The following is a 27,627-nucleotide window of genomic DNA, read 5'->3' on the forward strand; positions in this document are numbered from 1 at the left end:
GTCGAGAAGGACATGCCACATTACGTCACGGAACAAACTTAGCGAACGCACGTGCCTGATTCCGTCCCTGTGGTCTTTGCACTTTCTGCTTCTTATTCTCACAGAGACCACCGCCGAAAGTTCCCTGAAGAACGTGCGAAATGAATCGTGGACCGTTTCACGAGATAACACGTTTGTTATCGAAGGGGTGTGACAATCCCAGGAGTTATGGGTTTTCGCAGAAGACGTGATGCGGTTATTTCAGGACAAGCGTTCCTTTTTTCAGACCGACACGAGATTTACTAACGAGCATGGCAATTGAGGGTTATTGGAGCGAGACCAGTTTGCGATACCAATACGCCGTTCCTTTGCATGACGAACGACTGCTCTCGGGGTGTTGCAAACGACCCACGAGTGCGATAGCATCGTCGACAATGTAGGGTGTGCGTGTTTCAGACTTGGGTTGCGTAGTCCCAGTTAACGTAAGCGTTGGCAAATTATTTCCACCATTTCTCGTTTTGCAACCTTCTGCAATTGTCATTCTTCAAGTTCGTGTCCTTAAATTTGATTTTTATCTACGGATTTAACCTTCAGACCTTTTCTTTATTTGATTGTGTACAGGACATCCAGTCAGTGTGTCTTTACTTTGTTGCATAGGGAGTTACAAGAATTTAATCATTATATTTAGTTTGTACTGAACGTTCATGAAAATTGTGTCAGTCTTTCACCATTCTCCTCCTTTTTAGTGGATTTACATGGGCGTGTCAGCATTTAGGCTATTTTCGCGCGTCATTCAAGACAAATATCTTAACAACAATGAGCAGCTGCACGAATTGAATCACTGTTGTCTTTAAGAGGCATTTTCGTGCAGATCACGAATGCATTCTGTTCAAAATGTATTTGGCACAGCGCGCCACGATGACTGGGGTCCCGAGTTCGAATCTAGGCGGGAGGATGGGTGTTCAATGTGAACGCCCCTTTATCAATTCCATCATATTTATATTTTCGCGATTATTCAAAAGTGCCAGAAATGTGAAGTAAAATAAACCAAATCAATCAAAATGTCCTTCGTAACGGTATGTATTTTCAATATTTTCAGAAAGTGTCAGTACTATGTACGTTTTTGGATCTTATAGGACGAAATTCGTAGGACATCAATTTTATGGAATGTAGTACCTCATTTAGAAGGTGAATGAGGCACAAACGACAAGTAACCATCACTGACTGCCTTGAATTTAGAGCTTTTAAGATGAAATATACATACTATATTATAACTGTGTAGAAATGTGGTCTAAACATATACATGTATGAGCATAATTTTTCGCAAGTTGGATTTTGGCATTCGGTAACCGTTGACCAAACCAAGAAATGTTTCCAACGAATTAGTTCCTTTTAAATTGAGACACCTATCGAACGAGGTGCCACTTAACCCGCTGTACTATTTGAAAAGCTACAGATTCAAAATACAACCCATCGACTCGTTTCATGCATCTTGGTAAATTGACATTGACAAATTAACCAATTTGATACTCTTTCAGAAATGATTAGCTTGAGATCCCACCCGCTTGCGTAGATACACCCCCTTGCTTCATTGTCACCATATTGAACCACCAAAGCATCCACCAATTACGCCCGAAAGCTCGATCAAACAGACCCACACCCAGGAATTTCCACCTTCAACATGGCCCGCAATCATGTAATTTCCTATCGAAAATAATGTACCACAACAAGAAAACACTGGTAATCGGGGGAAAACAAATCATGTGTCCATACGTGGGCTCTAAGGTGTCTTCCGAAAACAAACTTTCATCTTCTTTCAACATGAATTATAATACACGCAATACAAACAAGACTATATTTATTTATTTTGTCATTCCTTAAAGAACGACATGCATTATCTACAGGCTGATTCAAAATTTGTAATACACACTTCTAGGGGTTGTAGAGGAGACTTAGTAGATCAAGTTTTGATAAGGAACCCTTGTCCGGAAACGTACCGTTCTGGTACTATACAGATGACAAGATCACGCTTTACGCTTTACCTGCGTTGCAAACAGTGTACCTCCGAAAGATGTTTGCATACGCACGCTCAAAAATACCTGGTGTGTGCTGGCTGAATCGTGTCTGCTGCTGCCAGAACTCGTGCAACCAGGTCTTCCTCCGACACTACGGGAGTCTCATAAACAAGACTCTTCATGTGGCCCCATACGAAAAAGTCAAGAGGAGTTAGATCCAGCGATCATGGTGGCCAAGGAGTTGGTCCACCGCGACCTATCCACCTGTCCCCGTATGTTTCATTGAGATGTTGTCGAACGTCATAGGAAAAGTGTGCTGGTGCGCCATCATGTTGGAACTACATGTGCTGTGTAAACAAATTGTAAACCGAGGACATTGGAAGCAGCACACAGGACATCGGGTGACTGAAGACGTCGCCCTCCGTCAATGTGGATTGCCTGCCGTGAAGCGGGAAATGTGAAATTATGTGATCTTGTCATCTGTGTAGTACCAAAATGATACGTTTCCGGACATGGGTACTTATCAAAACTTGATCTACTACGTCCCCTTTACAACCCATAATAGTGTGTAATAGGAATTCTGAACCACCCTGTATAATGACCAAACCATTATGAAATTTCATAATGGCCTTAAAAATGAGTGTGTGTCTGTAGAGACTTGAAATTATGACTTCTCTCTCTCTCTCTCTCTCTCTCTCTCTCTCTCTCTCTCTCTCTCTCTCTCTCTCTCTATCTATCTATCTCTCAATCTGTATATCTATCCATCTTATACTGAGCATGAACTTGCTTTGTTTTGGACTAATGGTTATATAGAAATAGATATTTAAGAAAACAATGTTTCAATAGATATACTAGCAACACTTCATTATTGATTGCAACAAAGTCCACTTAATCCTCAGATAGGCTCATCGGGAATGGACCTACAGTGTACCGCCAACGACAATCGAACCTTGAACCCTTACAAGGCAAGAGCAATAGACACTTCGCTATCGGGTAACATAGTTATTTCTGTTTTGGACTGTTTCAAGTGATATTGGAAGAAGCATAGAAGAAAGAAATTGAGATAACTCCCATATATTTTGCCCACTCATGATTCTGTTTGATTGGGAGCAAAATTTGGATGATTTCATAGAGGAAAGTGAAATCGAAAACCTTCAAAAGGCACTGATGGGATTGGTCAGTTGTTCCACTTGTTCTATATGCTACACATAAGATAACGCAATACATGTCCATATAGAAGTAGACCATTTTGTGAGGGTAAAAGAGAGGGGACAGTAATTTGCATATTGCCTCATTCTCTTTGAACAGGATACCAGATGTCTAACTGGCTTAATTTGATCGCTTCCTGTAAAAGAAGTCCACCTCAAGAGAATAACAAGTAAGATGTGTATGCTATACTCTGTCCTGTCTATCTTTGGAGCAAGGCCGCGCATAGCGGTAGAAAAGGGGGAAAATCGAGTGCGCTGAGCGAAGCTGCTGGTAGCTGCAGTCGCTTCCTCCCTTTTCTACAGCTATACGTGGCCTTGCTCCAAAGATAGACGGGACAGAGTATAGCTTCATCTTGAGTCTCCTGAACCAATATAGCATACAGTCATTACAGTTACCAAAGCGTATTTTCATAAAAATATCGCACATCTCTTTCATTACAGTTGAAATTACGGAATCATCAGTTCGATTCCGCATAGCAGAATTGTTCTTCAGTTCACACGAAAAGTCTAGGTCTTAGCCTTGACAGCAACTCTTCTCGCTAAAAAAAATCTTCCTCTTCACCCAGCGTATGCGTTTAACACAATTACGACATAGTCATGAAATGAAATTCCTTATGGAATGTTTGTCATGGAATTTGCAATAGAAACGAATGCTTGTAACTTCAATGCGACACGATCATCCTTGAAAACGTGTAGATTTCCTGCAAAAAAACTCAACCACAGAGAAAAAAGATTGTAATTAAATTGTCAGATGTAAAGCACACATGTTCTAATTTTTGCAATTAGGCTTCTGCAGAGAAGCGTTTAGCATTAAACAGGGTCAGCGTGCCTCAAATGGTTATTTTCCTGTCACCGGAAACGAACGGGTTTTTCAGGAAAAGCAAAGACTGTACACCTCATTAAGTGCCTTGTTTCACAACGGTCGTAAATCATCGCAACTAAATGTCAAGTTAACACGCAACATCTGCGATTGCTCGCGACCAACTTTGTAATTGTCAGTATTGTCCCGATTCGTTACATAATAGTATGGTATTGGTCGTTTGTTGCAACGTGAAGGCAAATTACTTGAGTTCTTCACATGGGTAATGTTATTTGCGATGGACAGTTGTAGATCAGGTAACAATGTAATTTCGACTGGTGTTCTGTCATTCAATGCCAACCCCCGTGACGGAATGGTTACTTTGCATAGCGCGTTACGACGCCAGGGGTCCCGGTTTCGAATCCCGGCCTGGACATGGGTATTCTTTTTGAATGTACCTTCATCAGTTTACCATATCATTACTCATCCTCATCTTCGAGATTTGAAAAAGTGGCAGAAATGGGAAGTGAAATAAACCAAATCATTCAACCAAATCGGTCGTTCAACAATACACAAGAGTGGTCGCAAAATTCGTAATAGTTTCAAACTCAGAATTATGTATCTTGAACACACTTGTTTTTAAGAGTTGCAAGAAAATATTTTAGGTAGTGTGGGGGTAACGCCCAACACTTTTCTTGATCCGGTCGTGCGTGGGGGTGATGTGATCAGCATCACGCCCTTGACCGCCTTTACCCCCCAGGTACCCATGTCATTCGATGCTAGGTGGGCGCCGGGGCCACTTAACTTTAGAAACGTTAACCGGGTTTGAACCGGCCGGGGATCGAACCCGGGACCTTTAGCATGGTAGTCAGACGCATTACCGACTCTTTTTTTCTTTTTTCCTAAGCGGAAGCTTCCCCCATCACACTTCATTCATTCATATCATTTTCACTCAAATTCTTGTTCAGGACTTTCAGGACAGACAATCACAAAGATCCACGTCCGAGCCGGGAGTCGAACCTGGGACCTCTGTCATTGCAGCGCACTGTGCTAACCACTCCGCCACGGAGGCCGATACTCAGCCACCAATTTTTAAAACTTTGTGGCTCAATATTTCCCATGACCGTTAATGTTTGTGCTAATCTGATACTTCTGACGCATGTGCACAAACAAACATGAATTTTCAATTAACATTCGTAATATATCGTTATGCCCAATTAAACAACTGACCTTGTACTTCGTCGTTTAAAGAAAGGAAGAGCCATCCTACGATAACCTTGCCAGCTGAACGTGTGTTCATGTTTTGGCGGATTCAAATCTTTCTGCTGGCCTTCCCACGACAGTAGATTCCATTACAACGGTAAGATTTGCACCTTACATTTAGAAGTACAATGCCCAAATCATGAGGAAACAAGACAAGGGTCCTGTAAATGTCAAAAGCAACCTTAAGTTGTTCCGAAAGATTTACGGATGATGATGAATGATGGCACGTAAGGGTTTTATCTGGCTCGCAAACTAAAATGTGTAAGGACAATGGATGACATATCATGCAACAAGCAATTTATTTCCTTTAAGAAATGTTTTCTTGGAGGAATGTGTGGACACCATTTTCTTCGTGCTCGAAGGCCATTTGTGTTTTGGCACTTTTCATATTAACTTGGTCACACACAGAGAGGATCTGTAATGCAAGCTGGAATTTCATGACTACAATTTTTAATTTTTACATTTATGTCGCCCGTAACGGTTATACCAGGTGGTTATAATTAAAGTGACGGTGTTCAGAGTGGTATAGCTCGGGCTGTAATGAGAGTAGCAGTCTGAAACTTCGTAGATATGCTAATGAAGCAATGCGCTCGCGAATTATGAAAAAAAAAAAAAAAATAGTTCCAATTCTCGCCACCATGGTAAAAAATGGCGCTGTAAGCAGTCAAAACGTGACATTTTCCGTAACTCACGTCAAAGCCGGTGATATTGCCTAACCATTGTGTGAGCTCCCTGGTTGTTGTTGGTGACGCTTGTTGCTTTTTCCTTTAGTAATGTTCATATAATTCGAATGGTGAAATTGTAGCGATATTTTATTACAAAGAGTATTGTTTTCTTCGATTTATAGTGCCTTTTTCCTGTAACTACCACGTTTTGACTGCTTACAGCGCCATTTTTTACCCTGGTGGCGAGAATTGGAACTATTTTTTTTCCCCATAATTCGCGAGCGCATTGCTTCATTAGCATATCTACGAAGTTTCAGACTGCTACTCTCATTACAGCCCGTGCTGTACCACTCTGAACACCGTCACTTTAATTATAACCACCTGGTATAATTGTTTTTCATGAAAACTATTGAAATAAAGCAATTACCAGATATAGTAATTATATAAATTATTTCTCAAATGGAGTTAGCTGCTCAAAGTTCCATTTTTCTAGAAATTCGCGATTTTTAGGAGCAGCACTTACTTTTTAAAAATTGGGAAAGCGTTTGTGGTTGCTTTTCTTCCAGTTTTGACTAACCGCGAAGATGATTTCATTTGATTTATATTACTTCGCTTTTTTCTGCCACTTTTGGCTAATTTGCGAAGATGGGGATGAGTGATGAAATGATAAAATTGATGAATGGACACTCACAAGCATCCACGTCTAGGTCGGGATTCGAACGTGGGGCCCTAGCGTCGTAGTGCGATGTGCTAACCACTCCGCCACGGAGGCCGACACGAAGATGAGGATGAGTGATGAAATTGATCAAGAACACCTATGCCCAGGCAGCGGTTCGAACCTCAAACACTGCAATCACTAACCTGTGCCAACCAGACTGCTACGAAGGTCGGTTTAATGGGAAAATGAGTTGAATATTATATTGGCACGCTTTTTCAAGTACAATCTAGTCCAACCGAAAGTCCTGAAGTCAACCTCCCTCTCCTTTCGATGCATTCAGTCTTGCCAATTTAAAATACCTTATAGTTTGTATACCACATGTCAGTTCTGTAGTTGTAAATGTGTTCAATAAATCCAATATTCCTATGTGTTCTATGACGCCAATATGGCTACGTACAAGAAAGAAGAAAATAAGGAAAATATAGACATGTAGACAAGGTCAATCAAGGGAAAACATTCGTTAGCCTACTGTTAATTAGTTCCTCAAAAAAAAACTGGTTCACGATAAATATTTATCTTCGATAGAAGCAAAACAGGATGCATTAATTTGTAAGTAGGAACAATTTAAATGGCTTTGTGCGGGGGGGGGGGCTTAATCTTACTAAATCGTGATCTGAGAAGAAGGAAGGAATAGGCTGCAGCAACCTGACCTTCGACTGTGATTCATGCTCTATCTAAGGACCTTGTTAAAAGTGAAAGACAATGCACGCACAGATATTTGAAATGAAACCTTTTTTACCGCACGAGAGAAGCACGGTTAAGCTAAACAATGAGATTCTGACAGCACGACTAGTACAAAAAATAAGTGTGCCTGTTGAGTCTCTAAGAATACGCCTCTACACTCAAGCATTTTCTTCATGTAGAAAATTACAGACTTCAATGTTGCCAAGTCCCTTGTATAATTAGATCTCGTTTTCTCAGAAAATGCACAGATCCGTACGTGTTAACCTGTCACGTAACAATTATATTGCAATCTTGTTATCTGATTGCTCGTGATTTAATTTCACACGTGGAGAAACACAAAAGTAAGTTATAACCTCCCTCTCCTTTCGATGCATTCAGTCTTGCCAATTTAAAATACCTTATAGTTTGTATACCACATGTCAGTTCTGTAGTTGTAAATGTGTTCAATAAATCCAATATTCCTATGTGTTCTATGACGCCAATATGGCTACGTACAAGAAAGAAGAAAATAAGGAAAATATAGACATGTAGACAAGGTCAATCAAGGGAAAACATTCGTTAGCCTACTGTTAATTAGTTCCTCAAAAAAAAACTGGTTCACGATAAATATTTATCTTCGATAGAAGCAAAACAGGATGCATTAATTTGTAAGTAGGAACAATTTAAATGGCTTTGTGCGGGGGGGGGGCTTAATCTTACTAAATCGTGATCTGAGAAGAAGGAAGGAATAGGCTGCAGCAACCTGACCTTCGACTGTGATTCATGCTCTATCTAAGGACCTTGTTAAAAGTGAAAGACAATGCACGCGCAGATATTTGAAATGAAACCTTTTTTACCGCACGAGAGAAGCACGGTTAAGCTAAACAATGAGATTCTGACAGCACGACTAGTACAAAAAATAAGTGTGCCTGTTGAGTCTCTAAGAATACGCCTCTACACTCAAGCATTTTCTTCATGTAGAAAATTACAGACTTCAATGTTGCCAAGTCCCTTGTATAATTAGATCTCGTTTTCTCAGAAAATGCACAGATCCGTACGTGTTAACCTGTCACGTAACAATTATATTGCAATCTTGTTATCTGATTGCTCGTGATTTAATTTCACACGTGGAGAAACACAAAAGTAAGTTATGGCCACTAATTTTATATATTTTCAATTGTAACATGGACAATCACAAAGACATGTGGCAAATTTGTACAGACAGCATTTCATTCTTTTACGCAATGTGGACTTGGTTTAGTGTGTGCATGTTAGTGAGTAGGAACAAAACGATGAGGTAGGGACAATACGAAATTATCATTGTGTATCATCAGTGAAAGTCAAAGCACACATTTTCCTTGAAGGACAAGAGGCAATGAAGTTGTAAACCAAAGCTAACATAATTGCAGCAATTAAGGCCTAAGTTCACAAAGATTGGGAAACATGAGTCCAAACCCAACTGCTAAATAAGAATCTGTGCCGTGGAACTGCCTACTAGAGGATGAGGCAAAAGTCCGGCACCACCCTTTTAATTTGAAAACCACTTGACAGAGGGCGATGAAATTTCGGATATGGGTAATTGGGATGGGGTCACACCAGATGTCTATCATGGCGGCCATCTTGAAAGCCGCCATATTGGAGTCACATCCATATTCTGAAATAGGAAAGGGGGTCATGTAGCATATCATTTTACATATGCGTTTTCTCAGAAATAAGAATATGTAGTTATTTTCCCCCTAACTTTATTTGGTGAGGATATTTTCACAGTTGAAGTTCACATTTGGCGTAATGTAATGGGTTCGTATTTATTTGTTCCAGATGGTCTAAACATGGTTCTAACCTTCCAAGAACGGATCGAAATTGTTGTTATAAGTGGGGAACGCAGTGCCAGGGTCATTGCAGTAGATTTCAATGCCCGGCTCTAAAGAGAGATGAAATCACATACAACAGTGTTGCGTGTAACGCAGAAGTTTAAGGAGACGGGATCCGTGTGCGACAGAGAACGTATTGGACGGTCGAGAACAGCTACCGACGAAGATACAGCAACAGCAATCGTGGCATCCTTGGTCAAGAGCCCGAAACGCAGTACCCGCGTTTGGCTAAAGTGTCAGGAGTCTGTCAGAGATCCATACTCCGTGTGTTGCATACTAACAAGTGGCATCCCTACAAAATTCAAATGCAGCAGTTCTTAACTGAGGATGACCTAGACAGGCGGTTACAGTTTGCAGACCGGGCATTGGCTCGTTGCAAAGAGGGTCTCCAGTTCCCGAACAGTGTTCTGTTTAGCGATGAGGCCATATTCCTCGTGAACGGTGAGGTAAATAAGCAGAATCATCATTATTGGTCAGATACCAACACATCGTGGACAGATCCTCGTAAGGAAGTCGGTGCAGCAAAGGTAATGGTGTGGTGTGGGATATGGAACACCCGAATTGTGGGACCTGTCTTCATCCATGGTAACCTGAGTGGGGAGAGATATCTGAATATTCTCCAGGAAGATGTGTTCCCCTCACTGATGAACCCAGACGGCGAATTACCAGCCTATTTCCAGCAGGACGGCGCGTCAGGCAGTAGTTGGATGAACAGCTCCCGGGTCACTGGATTGGTCGAAGAGCGCCCACTGAGTAGCCACCCCGTTCTCCGGACCTTACGCCCCTTTACATTTGCCTTTGGGGTCATCTTAAAGCCGAAGTTTATCAAGAGAAAATCACTGATCACCGACATCTCCAGCACCAGATCCAACAAGCATGTGATTCTGTCGACCCTGCAGTGTTATTGCGTGTCCATGAGGACTGGCTGAAACGTCTTACGGCAACACATAGAGCACATCTTGTAGGATGTCAAATGTGAACTTCAACTGTAAAAATATCTCCACCAAATAAAGTTAGGGGAAAAATAACTGCATATTCTTATTTCTAATAAAACGTACATGTAAAATGTATGATACATGACCCCATTCCCATTTGAAAATATGGATATAATTCCAAGATGGCGGCTTTCTAGATGGCCGACATGATACACACTAGTCCCATCTGATGTTCCCCCACCCCAATTACCCATATCCGAAATTTCATCGCCCTCCGTCAAGTCGTTTTCAAATTACAAGGGTGGTGCCGGACTCTTGCCTCACCCTGTATAATCTGTTCTTTCTCACTAGTGTGTCACAGAATGCAATTTATTCAATTTTTTTATGTCAGACAGGAGAAAATTACTATTGTTAAGGACTTGAAAACATGCTGAAATTCCTACGACTTACTCCCTATCCTGAAAGCAATCTTCCATCGTGCACTGTTGCTTGATTTTACTACATTCTGGCTTGTCTGCCAGAAAATAATGTAAAGTAAATTAGTTTTGGGGTTAGTTTAAGGATTCCATAACAACGGAAATCTTCTTTCAGCTGTTCATGCAGTAAGTGACGCCAAAGAATGTCCCATATTTGTGACAAATTTACAAATCTATTATATTCATATACTTCATATGTTAAAGTAACAAACATGGCAATATCAGTAATCGATCTCTGTGTTTTGTCATTAGGAAGCACTATATGTTTTTTTTAATACAAAATTATTATTAAACGTAGATATTCTAAGTGAACACATGGACAAAGCCTATGCTTAGGACTTGTGTAAAATTGCAAATATTTACCTAAAGAAGATATGAATATTCAGAATAAATATCAAATTGATAGTTGTCTTTCGAAATTAGGAAAAAGATTACTGAAAATAAGGATTTTGTGCCTTAAATTGTTCATACTTAAAATAAAATAGTGCTCATAATTTATTTATTTATTTATTTATTTATCATTACCTTCAACAGAGGTATATCCTCCAATTACAGAAGGCGTACATATTAATAATAATAATAATAAATAATAATCACAAAATTACAGAATTACAATACAACTTCAATTACGATGGATATATATGCAATCTATTCACAAATTGTATTCATTACAGAAGTATAAACATACAGAACAGTTTATAAGTAAAATAATACTAATCATATAATCTTGAGTATACTACGTATATTACCATGTATTAACATGTTATTATGTATTAACTATTGCATATTCGTACTTTCAAAAATTGAATCTAATGTATTCTTGTAAGTCAAGAATGGCATTGAAAAATCTATGGAATGATTATAAATCATAATTTCATTATACATGTCACAAATTCTATTAATCGGCAGCTCTGATAAGGTAATAACTTTGTTCTGAGATTGTAAAAATAGAATGAAGTAACAAGTAGAATGAAATGTATAATATTATGGTAATTATAAATTCCTATCCAAATATATATTTTTAATTATCACTATAATTGATAGTTTCTTTGGTTGATTGTTTAGAGTTACGAAAAATGCAATTGCTCTATAATAGTAAAAAAATTGTTGAACTACAATAAATTTAAGTGATGTATTTGAAATTACTGAACAGACATGTTTCGATATAAATAATTCCACATAACGTCAATCCAACAGTGAATTATATTATGGCTTTTCCAGTTGCTGTAAAGAAAATACATAATTAGTCGAATACGATGTTGTCTAATTTTCATTTACTATTAATCCATATTTCATTGCCTGTTGCTTTTGTTTCACAAGTGAGTCAACCATTGATTGCTTAGTTCTTTCAGTAATTACAACGTCATCTGTATATGCACAGAACTGTCTTAATCTTGTTGAAATGTTGCCTCTATTTCCAGATTCTGAATTATTGCCTCCATTACTATGCTAAACAAAATTGCTGATAATGGATCTCCTTGTTTTACTTCTCTGTTAATCAGAAATTTTGTAAAGTTGTTTGTTTAAAATACAATGTGTGCACAAATAGGGTAATGAGAACTGGACCTACGGTTTAATGTGCAATTCTCACACATGTCTTACTTTTGTCATTTCAGTCTTTTGTACTCAGTGCTCTAGTAGCTGCCGCTCTTGCTGAACCGAAGACCACCAGTTACTACACTGAGCCATATTTCGCCCCTACCGCAGGGTTCAAATCAGTGCCATACAAGAAGGTATGTTATATTTCAATATTTCAATATTTTTTCAACAAATTGTAGCCAATATGGTATTTTGTATTGTATATTTCTGCTCATAGGTTGAAGATCGTAGGTTTCAGGGTTCTAGAACCCTCCCTTCTCCTTGGGCTTCAAATTATTTTATAAAATGTTAATATTGAATTAATTTAAGCTAATTTTCCTATTCTTAATTGTATTAAAATGTTTATTTTTGCAACTGAGTGTATCATGTTTCTGCATCGAGCTGAAAGACAGTGGGTTCTGTCCACCGTTCTTAAGATTGGTGATAATTGTTTGTTTCCCACGGAGGTTATTGATAATATCCATAAGATATTAACAAGGCGTCAAATACATGAATTTATTTATAGTCACTTGGGGCATTTATGGAGACGAACTGAAAACACCATGCCAAAAGATTACTCAGTGATATGGAAGGATCACAATAGACATGCAGATGAAAATTATGTTCCATAGGTTGTCTAATTATGTGATTATAAGAATCTTGCATATTTTAAGAGCTTCGAAAACTTAATACCGAACGATTTGTGTGTGTGTTTGGTTATTTTAATGAACGTCTGGTATTCGAGACGTCTTATGTTTAAAATTCGGCGTTAGACCACGCTGGTTGTGATTGTCCCTCATTTTTCCCATTCTTCATTGTGGTCATGGGCGTATTTAAGGGGCGGGGGTCAACTTGTCCAACCACCCCATTTTGGTTCAAGTAAAACTACCAGATTACCTGTTCTATCCGCTTGTTCATAAAAATTTCTTCGGACTTCTTTTATTTTCCTAAATTCGAGACGTATAGGAGGAGATATGGATGGGAAGGAAATTACATAATTCTACACACCAGATGGGACTGCAGACCAAATGTCTGCAATTTCCTGAACGTTTCGGAATTTCTGCAATAAGAAAGTGTATTGGGACTGTCAAATCAGTTATAATTTTTTTCCCTCGAGTCTTCTTAAAGAAATTTGGTTTTCAAAAACGCAGATCAAGAAAACCAACATAGATGTCGTAACATTCTCAAGTTGTTTCACACAAGATGAACAGAGAAGTATCAATACTAAGTAGAGTGACTTCGTGACTACATACACACAACTTTGCGGGTCCAGCACCCCCCCCCCCCTTGCGCCTGCTCACCAACAAGCTTCCGGTCAGCAGTGCGCTGGAATCATACCAAAAGTTTAACCCTCCCCTTGCCAGGGGGCCCTAACCCCATACCACCTATACGACTTCATGGCGTGGTGGCACAGGGGAGCACTTTACCTTTTTTTATGATTGTGGTTAACCGTTCTGCGTAAATAGGCGACGTGAAACAAATTAGGTTAGTCAGCGCGCTACGACGTCAGGGGTACCGGGTTCGAATTCCGGCCTGGGTATGGATGTTGTTTGTGAGCGTCCTTTCATCAATTTCATTACTCAACCTCATCTTCGCGATTAGCCAAAAGTGGCAGAAGATCGAAGTAAAATAAACTAAATCAAATGAATCAACTGTAACAAATTACCAGGTCAACACAATTTAATGGAACAAAGTGTCCTGTCCTTTCTTTAAGACACCGTTTCCAAATGTGATTTAAATTGTTAATACGAAAACAGTGTTCAATCATATAAGCACACAAAGAAATATTTTTTCTAAGCCATACCGGTACGGGTTGAAAGGATATACATTAAATCGCATGTTTTCCTTTCTTAATTTGTTAACTTAGTGGGTGTCCTCAATCTGCACATATTTCACCTGCGTAATCGTGACGGTGTTTGACCAAACACGCGGGTGTCCTTCGTTCTGAAAACCTAAACGGACGTCTGCAACCTGTTTCAGGCTTTTTAATTTGTTAATTAAGAAGGCGTGACTGCTAACAAGCACGCTTGCTAACGGGTAAAAATAAGTGAGGAAGAATGAATAGGTGCCACTCGCCATGCACCCACGAGGTTACCGTAACTTAGTTACGTGAATTAGTGCTAAGTGCAACTTTATGAACTCAATATTTGCCCTATATTGTTGAAAGGAAGTGGGCTGAATATCAATGAAAAGTTGTGCAGATATTCTGAGCTCATGGCTTTCTGTAAGAGGGGAGTGAGGTTTGTCAAAGGATGACACCCCCGCAGCAGACAAACCTCCAGTTACGAATCCTCAATGCGAACATCCTGTCACCATACTTTCAGTTTCATTTATTTTATTGTTTAAATCTGTGTCAAACATACACTCTTTAACACGCTCCAATACACCCAATAAACATTTTCGACTTTAATGTACCTATTGGGACCATAGGCGTAGCTAGACCTTTATATTTGGGTGTGCACAAAGAAAAAAATGAGGTCTTGTACCTTTTTAATATCATATTTTGCAACACAATCACTTGGCTCTTTAACTGCACTGATCTTTGTAAAGGAATATAAATTCACTAAATGACAGTGTTGAAAATTTCTGAATATATGTAGTAGAAAAAAATCGCATAGAAATTACACACACACAAAATGTTCATAAATGTTACAAACAAATACATCAAAATACACGTCATCTATAACAAGAGACGTCTCTCAAAAGGTATAATGTTCTTAAACTCATCAATAACTTCATTTACATCAATAGACTAAGCTTTTTCCTGTTCCACAAATAGCAAGAGCAGGGCAGGGCCAATCTATCCTGCTTCTGAGATGCTCTTAACCTTTAAGTGGGAATGTGGGGAGGCCACAACACCCCAGGTCTAAAAATTGTTAAAAAAAATAGTCTTAAAACTTGCCAGCACTGTTCATCTTTCCGTTACCTTCATGTTGTTTACTCCTTGAGGGGTAGGTCTTTAGTTGCCTGATTGTTGTGCGCTGGTCCACAATAACAAAAGAGCTCCGCTTTCTGGGGTGTTATCAGCACCCCACCTACCTACTTGCGTATTGTTTTAAACTTTATTTTGCTCGAGTGTTGCAATACTTATGGCTTTTCTTTTCTTCGAAATGGAATACAAGAAAGAACAGGAACATGTCAAAAAGCTATTAGACTTATTGGACGTGGTTAGTAGTGCAGAAGAAAAAAAAAAAAATATATAATAAGGAATTGTCCCTATAAAATAGAAGGAAAAGGAAAATTATAAAAATGACCTTAAAAAGTATCAAATTTAGTTATTTTCATTATTCGCAATCTTACAAGTGTACAAATAATGTAAAATTACATATATTACAATTATAATTGTTAGAAATATAACTAAGTGTATTTTATTTTGTGGGGTGTCGTGAGCACCCCACTAACCACTTGTGTACAATTTGGCCACCTACCTACTTAAAGGTTAATTTAGTTTTAACTTGTTTAAGCTTGGAGAAAGCTCTCTCACACGTGAAGCTTGTGACAGGTATAGAAGAAAAGCGATGTAGTACAGAGTAGAATGCAGTAAATATCTTCTTTCTCCAATGACATCAAAAAATCGAAAAACTACAGACACTCGTTTCATCAGCGATAATGCACACGTTTGTACCAAGTAATGACATTTTCAACTTCTTACAAACTGCCGCTTATTTTCTCTCTTATTAAAATATCTTTATTGAAATGTCTTTAATTCTCTTTGATAAAGCAGCCCATTAGCCCCGTAGCTACGCCTATGATTGGGACATTCAAAGAAGCTCTTCAGTAAATGTCAAAAATGTAAATATGAACGTATTTTTTGTAAATATATATTTCTTTCGTAGTTTATACTCAATTATGTAGAACACTGTAATTGGGCATTAGCCTGTTGTGGTCAAGGAATAAATAAATTAAATAAATAATGTTACTGTAGAAAAAGGGACTGTAAAATTATGCTAATATTTATTAATTAATAGTATACCGAATGTATTGATTTTAAATACATATCAACTCATTCAAATACTCAGAACGAATGAGAATTTCAGTTCCAAAATTAAGTTTTATTTTAATTCACTATAGTTCATAATGTAATAAAGACAAGCCCCTAGGGTATATCTTCTTCCATCCTTGAATTTTACTGTAAAAAAAAAAAGTGCTCCCCTGTGCTTAGCACCACGCCATGAAGGCGTATAGGGGGTGTGGGGGTAACGCCCCACACTTTCTTGATCCGGTCGTGAGTGGGGGTGATGTGATCAGCATCACGCCCCTGACCGCCTTTACCCCCCAGGGTTTCCCCCAGGTACCCATGTTATTCGACGCTGGGTGGTCGCCGGGGCCGCTTCCATCGTTAGAAAAGTTCCCGGATTTGAACCGGCCGTGGATCGAACCCGGGACCTTTAGCATGGTAGCCAGACGCGTTACCGACTTTTTTTTTTTTTTTTTTTTTTTTTAAAGGAAAGCCCCTATGCGGAAGCTTCCCCCATCACACTTCATTCACTCATATCATTTCATTCATATTTCAATTTCAAGACTTTTCAGGACAGACAATCACAAACATCCATGGCCGAGCCGGGAATCGAACCCGGGACCCCTGGCGTCGTAGCGCGATGTGCTAACCACTCCGCCACAGGGGCCGCCCTGTGAGCCACCGCGGCCACTGTGTTATTATTAACAGTTTTGTTGCAATGGTTTCACTTCCACTAATTGCATGCTCTGTATTAATAACACTTGTAAACTTTAAAATATAGACACATGTGATGTAATCGCTAGAAACTCCTTCACTCTTTCATGAAATAAGCAAGTAAAAGGAACTGACATATTCTTTTATTGTGCTGTTATCGCAATACTAATGAATTTTAATAGTCGACGGTCTTTCTCACTTCTGCCCTTTCAGCGTCTCATTTTTGTGCGGGCCTAGGCTGTAGCGTCGGATATCTTAGTGGCAAAGGAAAATGCAAATTAGGCACTAAAAACTCAAAATAGGCATACCAAAAGCACAGGAAAATGCAAATTAGGCACTAAAACTCTCAAGATAGGCATACCAAAAGCACAGGGAAATGCAAATTAGGCACTAAAACTCTCAAAATAGGCATACCAAAAGCACAGGAAAATACAAATTAGGCACTAAAACTCTCAAAATAGGCATACCAAAAGCACAGGGAAATGCAAATTAGGCACTAAAACTCTCAAAATAGGCATACCAAAAGCACAGGAAAATACAAATTAGGCACTAAAACTCTCAAAATAGGCATACCAAAAGCACAGGAAAATGCAAATTAGGCACTAAACTCTCAAAATAGGCATTCCAAAAGCACAGGAAAATGCAAATTATGCACTAAAACTCTCAAAATAGGCATATCAAAAGCACAGGAAAATGCAAATTAGGCACTAAAACTCTCAAAATAGGCATACCAAAAGCACAGGAAAATGCAAATTAGGCACTAAACTCTCAAAATAGTCATTCCAAAAGCACAGGAAAATGCCAATTAGGCACTAAAACTCTCAAAATAGGCATATCAAAAGCACAGGGAAATGCAAATTAGGCACTAAAACTCTCAAAATAGGCATACCAAAAGCACAGGAAAATACAAATTAGGCACTAAAACTCTCAAAATAGGCATACCAAAAGCACAGGAAAATGCAAATTAGGCACTAAACTCTCAAAATAGGCATTCCAAAAGCACAGGAAAATGCAAATTAGGCACTAAACTCTCAAAATAGGCATACCAAAAGCACAGGAAAATGCCAATTAGGCACTAAAACTCTCAAAATAGTCATTCCAAAAGCACAGGAAAATGCAAATTAGGCACTAAAACTCTCAAAATAGGCATACCAAAAGCACAGGAAAATACAAATTAGGCACTAAAACTCTCAAAATAGGCATACCAAAAGCACAGGAAAATGCAAATTAGGCACTAAACTCTCAAAATAGGCATTCCAAAAGCACAGGAAAATGCAAATTAGGCACTAAAACTCTCAAAATAGGCATTCCAAAAGCACAGGAAAATGCAAATTAGGCACTAAAACTCTCAAAATAGGCATATCAAAAGCACAGGGAAATGCAAATCAGGCACTAAAACTGTCAAAATAGGCATATCAAAAGCACAGGGAAATGCAAATTAGGCACTAAAATTCTCAAAATAGGCATACCAAAAGCACAGGAAAATACAAAGTAGGCACTAAAAACTCAAAATAGCGCAAAAGATACAAAATAAGCACTAAAGTACGTGAACATAGTCAGAGTTTTCATAATTTTCACGTATTAGGCATTCGAATACCAGTTATTTTTTAAATAGGCACTTAGGAGTGCAATAGAAAAAACATCCACCACAAAATTAATGTTTTGCTCTAAGAAATTGCCTGAAACGGTTTTAAACGTATAAAAAAAGCCTGTATTTTCTAGCCATGGAACAAAAAAAGGAATTCACGGCATATTCTCAGGCTAGTTATGACATGTAATAATGCATAAATTTATAAAACATATCTCCAAGTTTATTCCACACATTGTTTTAAAAAAGTTGGCACCACTGTCTGTAGGTTTTTCATATAAACTTCTGATGATTCCCAAATAAGGCACTGGTCCATCCATAACCAAAAGGAAACCGACATGAAATTATAGCTGTCCGTTCCTTGTCATAATAATCATGTCAGCTGCCATGTGTTCATATCCAAGCAAGCGCTCACCTAGCCATAGCAGAATATAACGGTTTCGACATTTTCTTCAATGTAAAATTATCTCGTCATTTTTTATTCCAACTCTCATCAGTTCTTTGCGCCTTAGGTAAGAAACACAGAATAAAAAAAATATTATAGCATTGTTGAGTGTGAGTTCCGACTTATAACACGTCGAACGAGCACCAAAAAAACGATGTAAACACCACCTGTCGGCATATTTGCTCACGAGCACGTGGAAAATTAATTCCATGTTGCAATTTTGTTTGTTTGTGATGTGAAAATGGAGTACAATGGGGAAGAGTCCAGCGCTCGAAAGAAAACGTTTGGGTTCTGCAATGCAGTTTATTCGCATAAAATCTTGCGTAAGGTGAGACAAGAGCGCGACACGCGTTGTTCCGCCGTGAACAGTTTTTTTTCATTCAATGCGCAATGCGCATAAGAAAGCTCTTTTTTTCTTTATTTTTTCTTGGCTGAAAGGGGAAGTGGGAGAAACTGAGTCAGTGGTGCAATGATCTTCGTGATGTCATCATCAGGACGATATTACAATGTGCTCTTAGCCGTGAAGACAGTGACTGTTGCATGCGTTATATTCTAAAGCAAGACTGGGATACTTCGCAAGAGGAAGCTGGCCAGTAGAATTGAATAAAGTGCCTTACAAGCTGTGTCCGCTTGTCGCGGACGTTTCAGAACACAGAAACTACACAGACAAATAAAGATGAAGATAAGAGAAAGATAAAGGAAGATGTAAAGTCATCTAAAATAGCCCCGTCTATTTCGCTGCACTTCTTGACACTAGGTGTATCCCGGTGTTAAGTTGGTGTAAGGAAATGATGTTCAACCAAGCAGACGAATAGCGGTGTTCAAGTTCAGAAGATTCAACAAATGGCTGGCTGCTGTTTTAAACGTTCATCTCATTAGTTAGCACGCACCACGTGATCATACACCACACCCTACACGTTCCAGAACGTAGTGCAAACGGTGCAGACACCAAATACACTACTTCACACACAACAAACGAAGTAGACGAGTGGGCGTTGCACCGTGTAACCAACAAGACGCGCGAGTGCAGAGAGAGTCGAAAAGTGCAGCGATCTACACGGAGCTAGTATCTCAGGACGTGTTGAGGCAGGACGCCACACATTCTCCATCTCTGCCATGTTGGAAGTGATGTGATCGACACCACACTTCTGCTACCTCTACCCCTCATGGTTATCCCCAGTACCCATTGGTTAAGGTGAGCCCCAGAGCCGTTATATGCAGGAACATTACCGGGGAAAAAAATGCATCACTGGAACCAAACTCAGATCTTCACGGATCTGTCGAATCTGAATAGAAACGAGAGCTTCCTCGTACTGGTAACGTCATTGCCTTCTAGTCAAGGGGTTTCGGGTTCGTAACCTGTGAAGATTCATAGTGGTTCGGATCCCACTGTAAACTGTAGGTCCAGTGCCTATTAAACCCTCTGTGCATAAAGTAGACATATAACACCAGCTCATAAAAACAAACAATGTAGTCTACTGATACCTGAGAAACTGCTAGAGCGGACGAACTACCATATACCATCTTAGTGCAAGAGAAATTATTTTCAATGGTTAGGTTATGAGAATGAGTACTTTTCCTACATCAAAATTGCACGATCGACCATACTGACTAAGTTTTTAAAATCGTCTCTTCCGGTCACTCCAGTCAAACGGTGGGAAGATACATTTAATAAAGATCACGCACGTTTCCCCAATCTATATTTTTTCATCTGTACGTCGCAATTGTGCGGATAAACAACGCTATGTACACCCACCAGAACTATCATTAGTCCTTCTTGCATGTCTCGACATGTGCATAGAGTTTTTAAAAATATGTGATCTAATATGTGGGGATAAAATAGTTGCCCCACAGTTAGCGGTCGACTCACAATCTCGTCAATGAAGGTTCAAGGTTCAAGACCTGACCTGTACATTTGTGTTTATTTGTTATACCCTGTCTCAGTTATCTCTGGAGCAAGGCCGCGAGAAGGGGAGGAAATCGAGTGGGAAGAGCGAAGCAGTACACGCTGCTATGAAACTTGTTAACTGAAGTGGCCCGCCCCCTTTCCATTCAATCCCGTTCTTCTCACGTGTGGAGCCGTCTCGCCTCACTTGCGCAGAGACTTGCTTTCGTTCGCCTACTCCAAAGATAGTTGGGACAGACTGTAGTGTCCATAAATCAATATCATTTCTAACCATCATGCACTGTTATCGCCGAGGTTAGCTGAAACAGACAGGAAAACTACGTAAGATAAGAGACCTAAGAATGCAAATAACGAGGCATACATTGTCTCCATTGCTTCGGCTGTTTATGCTTGTAAATTAGAAATAACAAAACAATGAAGATAAAATTAGATCGATTGAATATCCACCAGTAACACTACCATCCTGATATACTTCCTGTTCATTCCTCGTACAATGAATTAATATTGAATATGATTTTACATATCGTGGGATTTGAAATGTGAATGTGAATTTGTGTTTTAAGTCCGCTTTATGTACAGACAGGCTAATCGGGACTGGACCTACAGTTTAAAGTGAGATCCGAACCATTATGCACCTAAATCCTTTACAGAAACTATAGGAAAATTATAGTAGAGAGTATATATTAGTTCATAAATTTTCCCACAGCATTTCCCCTTTATATTTTTTCTGTCTTCAGAAACTCGTACTTTGTTAACGTGAGTTATGTGATGCTCAAAATGTAGGAAATTAAAATTTTAAAAAAATGTTTTTCACGTCGAATGTAATACTAAAATGTCCGGGAAAATGAGGACTCCCGGTAACCCTTTAGTATGATTGTTAATACAAAACGTTTGTAGCTGAATTATAACGTCACTGATTCCGGCAATCCGGTAAAATGTGAGTTTATTTTTATTTACTTTTATTTTTTTATTACCGCTTCTTGCAGTTTTCCCATATCTATGTACTGTACATAAACTTAACTATTTATTTTTTTACTTTGTATACATTATTATTATTAAAAAAACACTATTGGTAGAAATTACTCTTAGCCCCGCTTTAGACGAAACCTTTTTCGTTTGCATTTTTATTAACATTTATGCCATGACCCAAATTCTACCGTGTAAAGTGAAAAATCTTGTGGCATTTCAGATGCCATGGCATATTTCATGTTATTTCTCAAGGATAGAACACGTCCTATTTCCGTAGCATTTTTCGTAGAGTAACCAATCAGAAGCGACCTTTCATGAGATATAATGGCGACCGCGTGAGATGTAAACAATGTATCACTTCACATTTTTATAAGCCGATAACTATTCAACCGAGAGGAATAACATTTCATATAAAACGGTATTTGGTACAAAATAATGGCGCTGCTTAAATATATACTTTACAACGTTTACTGTACACGCATGGAAGAATATTTTTGTTTCAATTGTAAACAAATTCGTGCACTCAACATAGATCGTGTAACTCGACGTGCCTTTCATGCTGTATATGTTATACATTGTAATAGCAAAAGCTAACTGAAACGTTATATGAAATGCTTCCGTCTAAAGTACTATCTGCTATAACATTTTTGATAGCATTTATATAGAATTTATGTTAGCAAAAATGTTAAAGGAAATGCGTCCGGCTAAAGCCGGTTTTACTAAACTGTTATGCCACATTTTTTTAAAAAAATGATAACAATATATATCCAACTGTAAGGTTAGGTTCACAAATCAAAAGTTCCAAACACTGGGGAAAAGGAATTGCACAGTTTATGTGTTTTGTAGAATGTCTCTGTTTCTTGTATGTATCTATTACACTCAAATATATGTTGTACATCTTCCTTATTGCCACATATACACTTGTTACGTTCCTAGCAACTTTCCTCACCCTTTACTCCTATAGTCGGGAGCATGGAGTCTCTAAGGGTCAACACTGAAACCTATCTTCAGGGTAGGTGCAGAACAAATCCAACCAACGTCGTGAAGTTTTGATGAAAAGTTTATTTACTGCTTGAGTGTTTACAGCCAGAGGTTAGGTAACTCGCAACTGGAACTTGGAGATCAATGGTTAATAGATAATTTCGAACTTTCTAGAAAGGTCACACTAGGGTGGCCCAAACCTAGGTTTTACAGAAGAGCGGCATTCACCTATTCACTTCTTCCTAGACTTGGAGTTATCACCCGAGATTGCCAATTTAGGTTTTTACAGAAGAGCGGCTTGCACCTATTCACTTCTTCCTAAATTGGAACTTATATCCCATTCGGCTAACCTAGGTTTCACAGAAGAGCGGCATACACCTATTCACTTCTTCCTAGATTAGACCGTTCCTATTTGGCCAGTCTAGGTCTTTAAAGAAGAGCGGCTTGCACCTATTCACTTCTACCTAGACTGACACCAGAACAGACCTCCTTACGGACCAAATTCCTTTGTATTTATACCCAAAGTTCCAGCCTCGAACACCTGTCTTTGGGTAATTTCTTATTACAATACTCTAAATTACAACAGAAAGATATTTGAAAAATACATAGTTTGGCAATTAATAATTTACAAAGAAAGTTTACATATTCATTTGAGTTAACAATTATTTCTTTAACGTTGATAAAATCTTACATTTTGGAAATATACAAATTTAAATGTTCCGCCATTATTTAATTACAATTAGGTTAGTTCATCAAACATGGATAATCTTTGATTGGCAAATCTATATTTACATCATAATAAATGCTCGTTGTCTTAAGCGAGCTGTCTTAATTTGATAGTTACAGAAAGGTGAATACATTAGTTCAACAACGCCTTGATTGGCGCGTTCATATTTGCGTCACAACATGTAGTATCACGGACATTAACAATGGCTTGAGGTAACACTATATCAATTTTTCTTTTTAACACGGCATTGGAAAGTTACAAAATAAGTAAGGTCGTAACACACTTTGGGTTTTGTACAATCCGAATCTTTTGTAAATGACTTTTAGTAGTTGTATCTCCTGACCTAATACGATTTAGCAATACTACCACATTCCTTGTACCTTAAACTTTGTAAACCAGAGCCTGATTCTATTGAAATTAGCTATCCTTTGATAAACTCTGCCTGTATTCTGAAATTCACTTTTGCACCATTCCTTCCAGTTTCCCTTCAACTTTTATCATGTCATAGTTTGGTAACAGTGTGCTTCTCCTTCTTTGCAGCCCCCCATCCGCTACGACTACAGATACTCCGTGCAAGACCCTCAGTCTGGCGTCGTCAACGATCGGTGGGAGGAGCGACTGGGCGAATATGTGAAAGGACAGTACAGCCTTCTTGAACCTGACGGTACAGTTCGAACCGTGGACTACGAGGTTGACGGCAAGCGAGGATTCCACGCGGTCATCCGGAAGTCCAACCCGAACCTGCTCAGCGTTCAGCAGCTGAAGAAGTCTAGGCTCATCCACCAGCACCCTCCGGTGAACAGACTCATCCCAGCCTTGAGGGCCAAAGCGTCTCCGCAGGTGACCATCCTCCCCAAGTACGCGGAGCAGCCAGCGCCACCCCCTCCGCCGCTACCAAAGTACATTCATGATTATCGTCCGGTTAACCAAGTCACCTCGGCGAGTCTTCACAAGAGTTACTACGTCAAGGCCCCGCAGCAAGTCTATCAACAATATCGAGACCCGTATTATGTCGACTACAGGGATTATGATGGGTACTGAAGAAGCTGGTCTTCCTCCCATTGTTGAAAACGCCTATTCGATTGTTGTTACCCGAAAACCCACTTCAGTATTTGCATGTAACCTACCATTGTACAAATGTAAAATTGTTACTGGTTTAATGTAACTATGTAAGTGGGTACAAGGGCAATATACCTTTAACCCTGACTCCAGTTCCAACGAAAGAAGATAGTTAAATGTGAAAAGAAAACACATTATCATTGCAATGAAGAAAAAAACAGGAAAACTACATTCAACTACATACATATTGTTTTAACTCTAAGTTATCCAAAGATACAATAATGCAAAGTTAATTTCACAGTTAACAAACTACAACATATTAAGTTACATACTCATAATTGCTTAGAAAAGCTGTTCCATGACATCAAGTCTCAAACAGGCCAGTAAGAATATGTGTATTTGATATTCTTATCTTTCAGTTGAACAGTAAAATAAATGCATGTAATATTCGATAGCGTTCTTTGGAAGTTTAGAGATATAAAGATAATAAATACTGAAATTTTCGTGGTATAGGAGCTAACAATGTAAGTCTATAAATCTGTCATTTACATTTATAATCATGTTAACAACAGAACTCTAACAGTCATTTCATACGAATTTGTACATATTTACAAACATCTAACATCAAACCTTTGTAAATAATTTTAAATCATTGCAAATCACATCAGTAATCATCATTCATCTTCAACTTGACATATCAATTACATATTTATAAATTGTAAATATTCCAGTAAATTTTTCTCATGTCATTACTTATCTTCAGTAAATCGAACCTATTATGAAAACACCCGTTATAAAGTTACTGAACTTTACTTTCAACAAAATTATAATACCGTTAATCATGTATCATATTACTTTTGTAGTATTTGTTCAGTTCAATTATAGTACCTTGATTGAAAAGCTTCTCACATATCTTTAAACTCTTACAATACGAACTATTGTTCAATAAGGCAGTAGTTTCCTTAATGACTATAGCTATATTTCATATGTGACTGATTTATGACACAAAACATGCTTGAAACTGTGAACAAATGATTCCCTATCAAAAGACCCGGTAATTCCATCAAAACTCCAGTCCAATTTTTTATTTGGTAATGGTGTGAATTATTCTGCAGATATGGGACCAGATAGGAATAACATGCAAAAAATTGGAAATGCGTTAGATATTCAGTGCATTATTTTCAAAAACATATAATCAATTGTTACATTATTTATTATATTGATTGTACAGAATAATTAGGAACGTATATTTGGTAAAATTCATTCTACCTTCTTAAGACATGTATAGTTAATTTTAATACAATATTTTGCTCTCTATGAATACAAATACATTTAAAAATGTAAAGCAAATTATATACCAGCAAATATTTTCACGTTGCAAAGTTTAAAATTATACTGTTGGTGTGATGAAGCATGAAACCTCGCACTATTTAAAAACAATTAAAGTGGCAGAGTATATATTCAACCGATACAGCCTTCAGTGTCTGCAATGAACTATGTGTGTGATAGGAACCATATATTTGTGATGATTGCTACAAGTGCTCATGAGGGTATATGAATTTTTTTTCTTTGTAATGTGCTGCTTATACCTTATTCCAATTTTGAAATTTGGTTAAATGTGTTTGTGAATGAATCAAACTAAGTATATTCAACATATTAATAAAATATGTAGGGGACAATAAATAAGGTTCAGGTAAATAATACGAAATACAATTTGAAATCTAATATGTCCATCAATTTGCCAAAATGTAATCATTGCGAAAGTGAACACAAATGTGAAAAGACTATTTGATGTGTAAAAATATTTACAAACCATTTAGATGACAAATTAGGTACAATTTATATCTGATGTAACGAAAATGTACATACATATCTGTAAATAAATGCTATATTTTTTGTTAATTGCTTCTTTCATACGAAACATACATACATCTCAAATATAAGGTAAGTGTAGAACTTTGTAATGATAGAGTTCAGTCTTTGATTCGCATTAAAAGGGCATTACAACACTTTCATTGACCTGTTCCTGCTATGATAAACTGACACAACAGTCAAATAAATATTGTAAAATGTTTTCCAGTAAATGCATCTTCAAGGAAGATAGTGCATCTCTTTCCTTCCTGTGTGTTTCCGAATAATTGACATATAATATCTTTATAGGCAAAATATGTTTGTGCGTCTTAATGGGGATCGTTATAGTGCGTGCACATATATTGGGATATCCCGTAAGTAATGTCGGATTTGTATACGGAAATTCAACATTATTTAAGGAAACAGCCTAATGTACAGGGTGGGTAGAAAAACCTTATGATTTTTAAAATGATACGAGGGTCACTATTTATATTTTGAGCCTAACAATGAAAAATACAGGAATTTAGCATTGAAAACTGCTTTATTGTTTTTCGAAGTATTCTCCTTTATGGTCAATACACTTTTGCATTCGTTCGAACCATTTGTCAAAGCAGTTTTTCCAATCTTTTTGAGACACCTCCATAATATGGTTTTTGAACGCATCAACGGCGTCTTCCGCCGACGAAAATCGTTGTCCACGCAATTTATTCTTGACATTCGGGAACAAGAAGTCATTGGGTACCAAATCAGGACTGTACGACGGATGACCCATCAATTCGATTTTTTGACTGTTCATAAAGTCGGTTGTTAGACGAGACGTGTGACAGCTGGCATTGTCTTGATGAAGAATGATCCGACGGCGTTTGTTTGTTTTCCGTATTTGACCGAAGACCTCTGGCAAACAAATTGTTGTGTACCATTCAGAGTTGACCGTTCTACGTTCCTCTAAAGGCACAGTTGCCACATGACCAGTTTTCCAGAAAAAACAGACAACCATTTGTTTCGATGTGCTTCGAGCGCGAACAACTTTTGTTGGATTGGGTTCATCTTGAAACACCCATACAGTCGACTGCAGTTTACGTTCCGGCTCATATGCATATATCCATGATTCGTCACCTGTTACAATCTTATATACGTCTTTTGAAGCACCACGATTGTATTTATTGAGCATTTGTTTGCACCAATTGACGCGAGCGTCTTTTTGAGTTTTTGTCAAATTGTGTGGGATCCAACGAGAACATACCTTTCTCACAGCTAAA

At 38.2% G+C, this 27,627-nt stretch overlaps 1 protein-coding gene across 1 annotated transcript in view; it reads left to right on the forward strand.

Moving 5' to 3' along the window:
* LOC146002115 (uncharacterized) overlaps window positions 1–26,419 on the forward strand; it is a 67,999-nt gene extending 41,580 nt beyond the window's left edge. The window contains exons 2-3 of the mRNA XM_083139833.1: window positions 12,209–12,325; window positions 23,999–26,419. Of these exons, the coding sequence (XP_082995959.1) occupies window positions 12,209–12,325; window positions 23,999–24,499 (618 nt within the window). The 3' untranslated portion in view covers window positions 24,500–26,419. The remainder of the gene's footprint in view (window positions 1–12,208; window positions 12,326–23,998) is intronic.
* Window positions 26,420–27,627: the final 1,208 nt, after the last annotated feature.

This window comes from Lepisma saccharinum, chromosome 18 (assembly GCF_977018435.1).
Source record: "Lepisma saccharinum chromosome 18, izLepSacc3.1, whole genome shotgun sequence".
Taxonomy (NCBI): Eukaryota; Metazoa; Arthropoda; class Insecta; order Zygentoma; family Lepismatidae; genus Lepisma; species Lepisma saccharinum.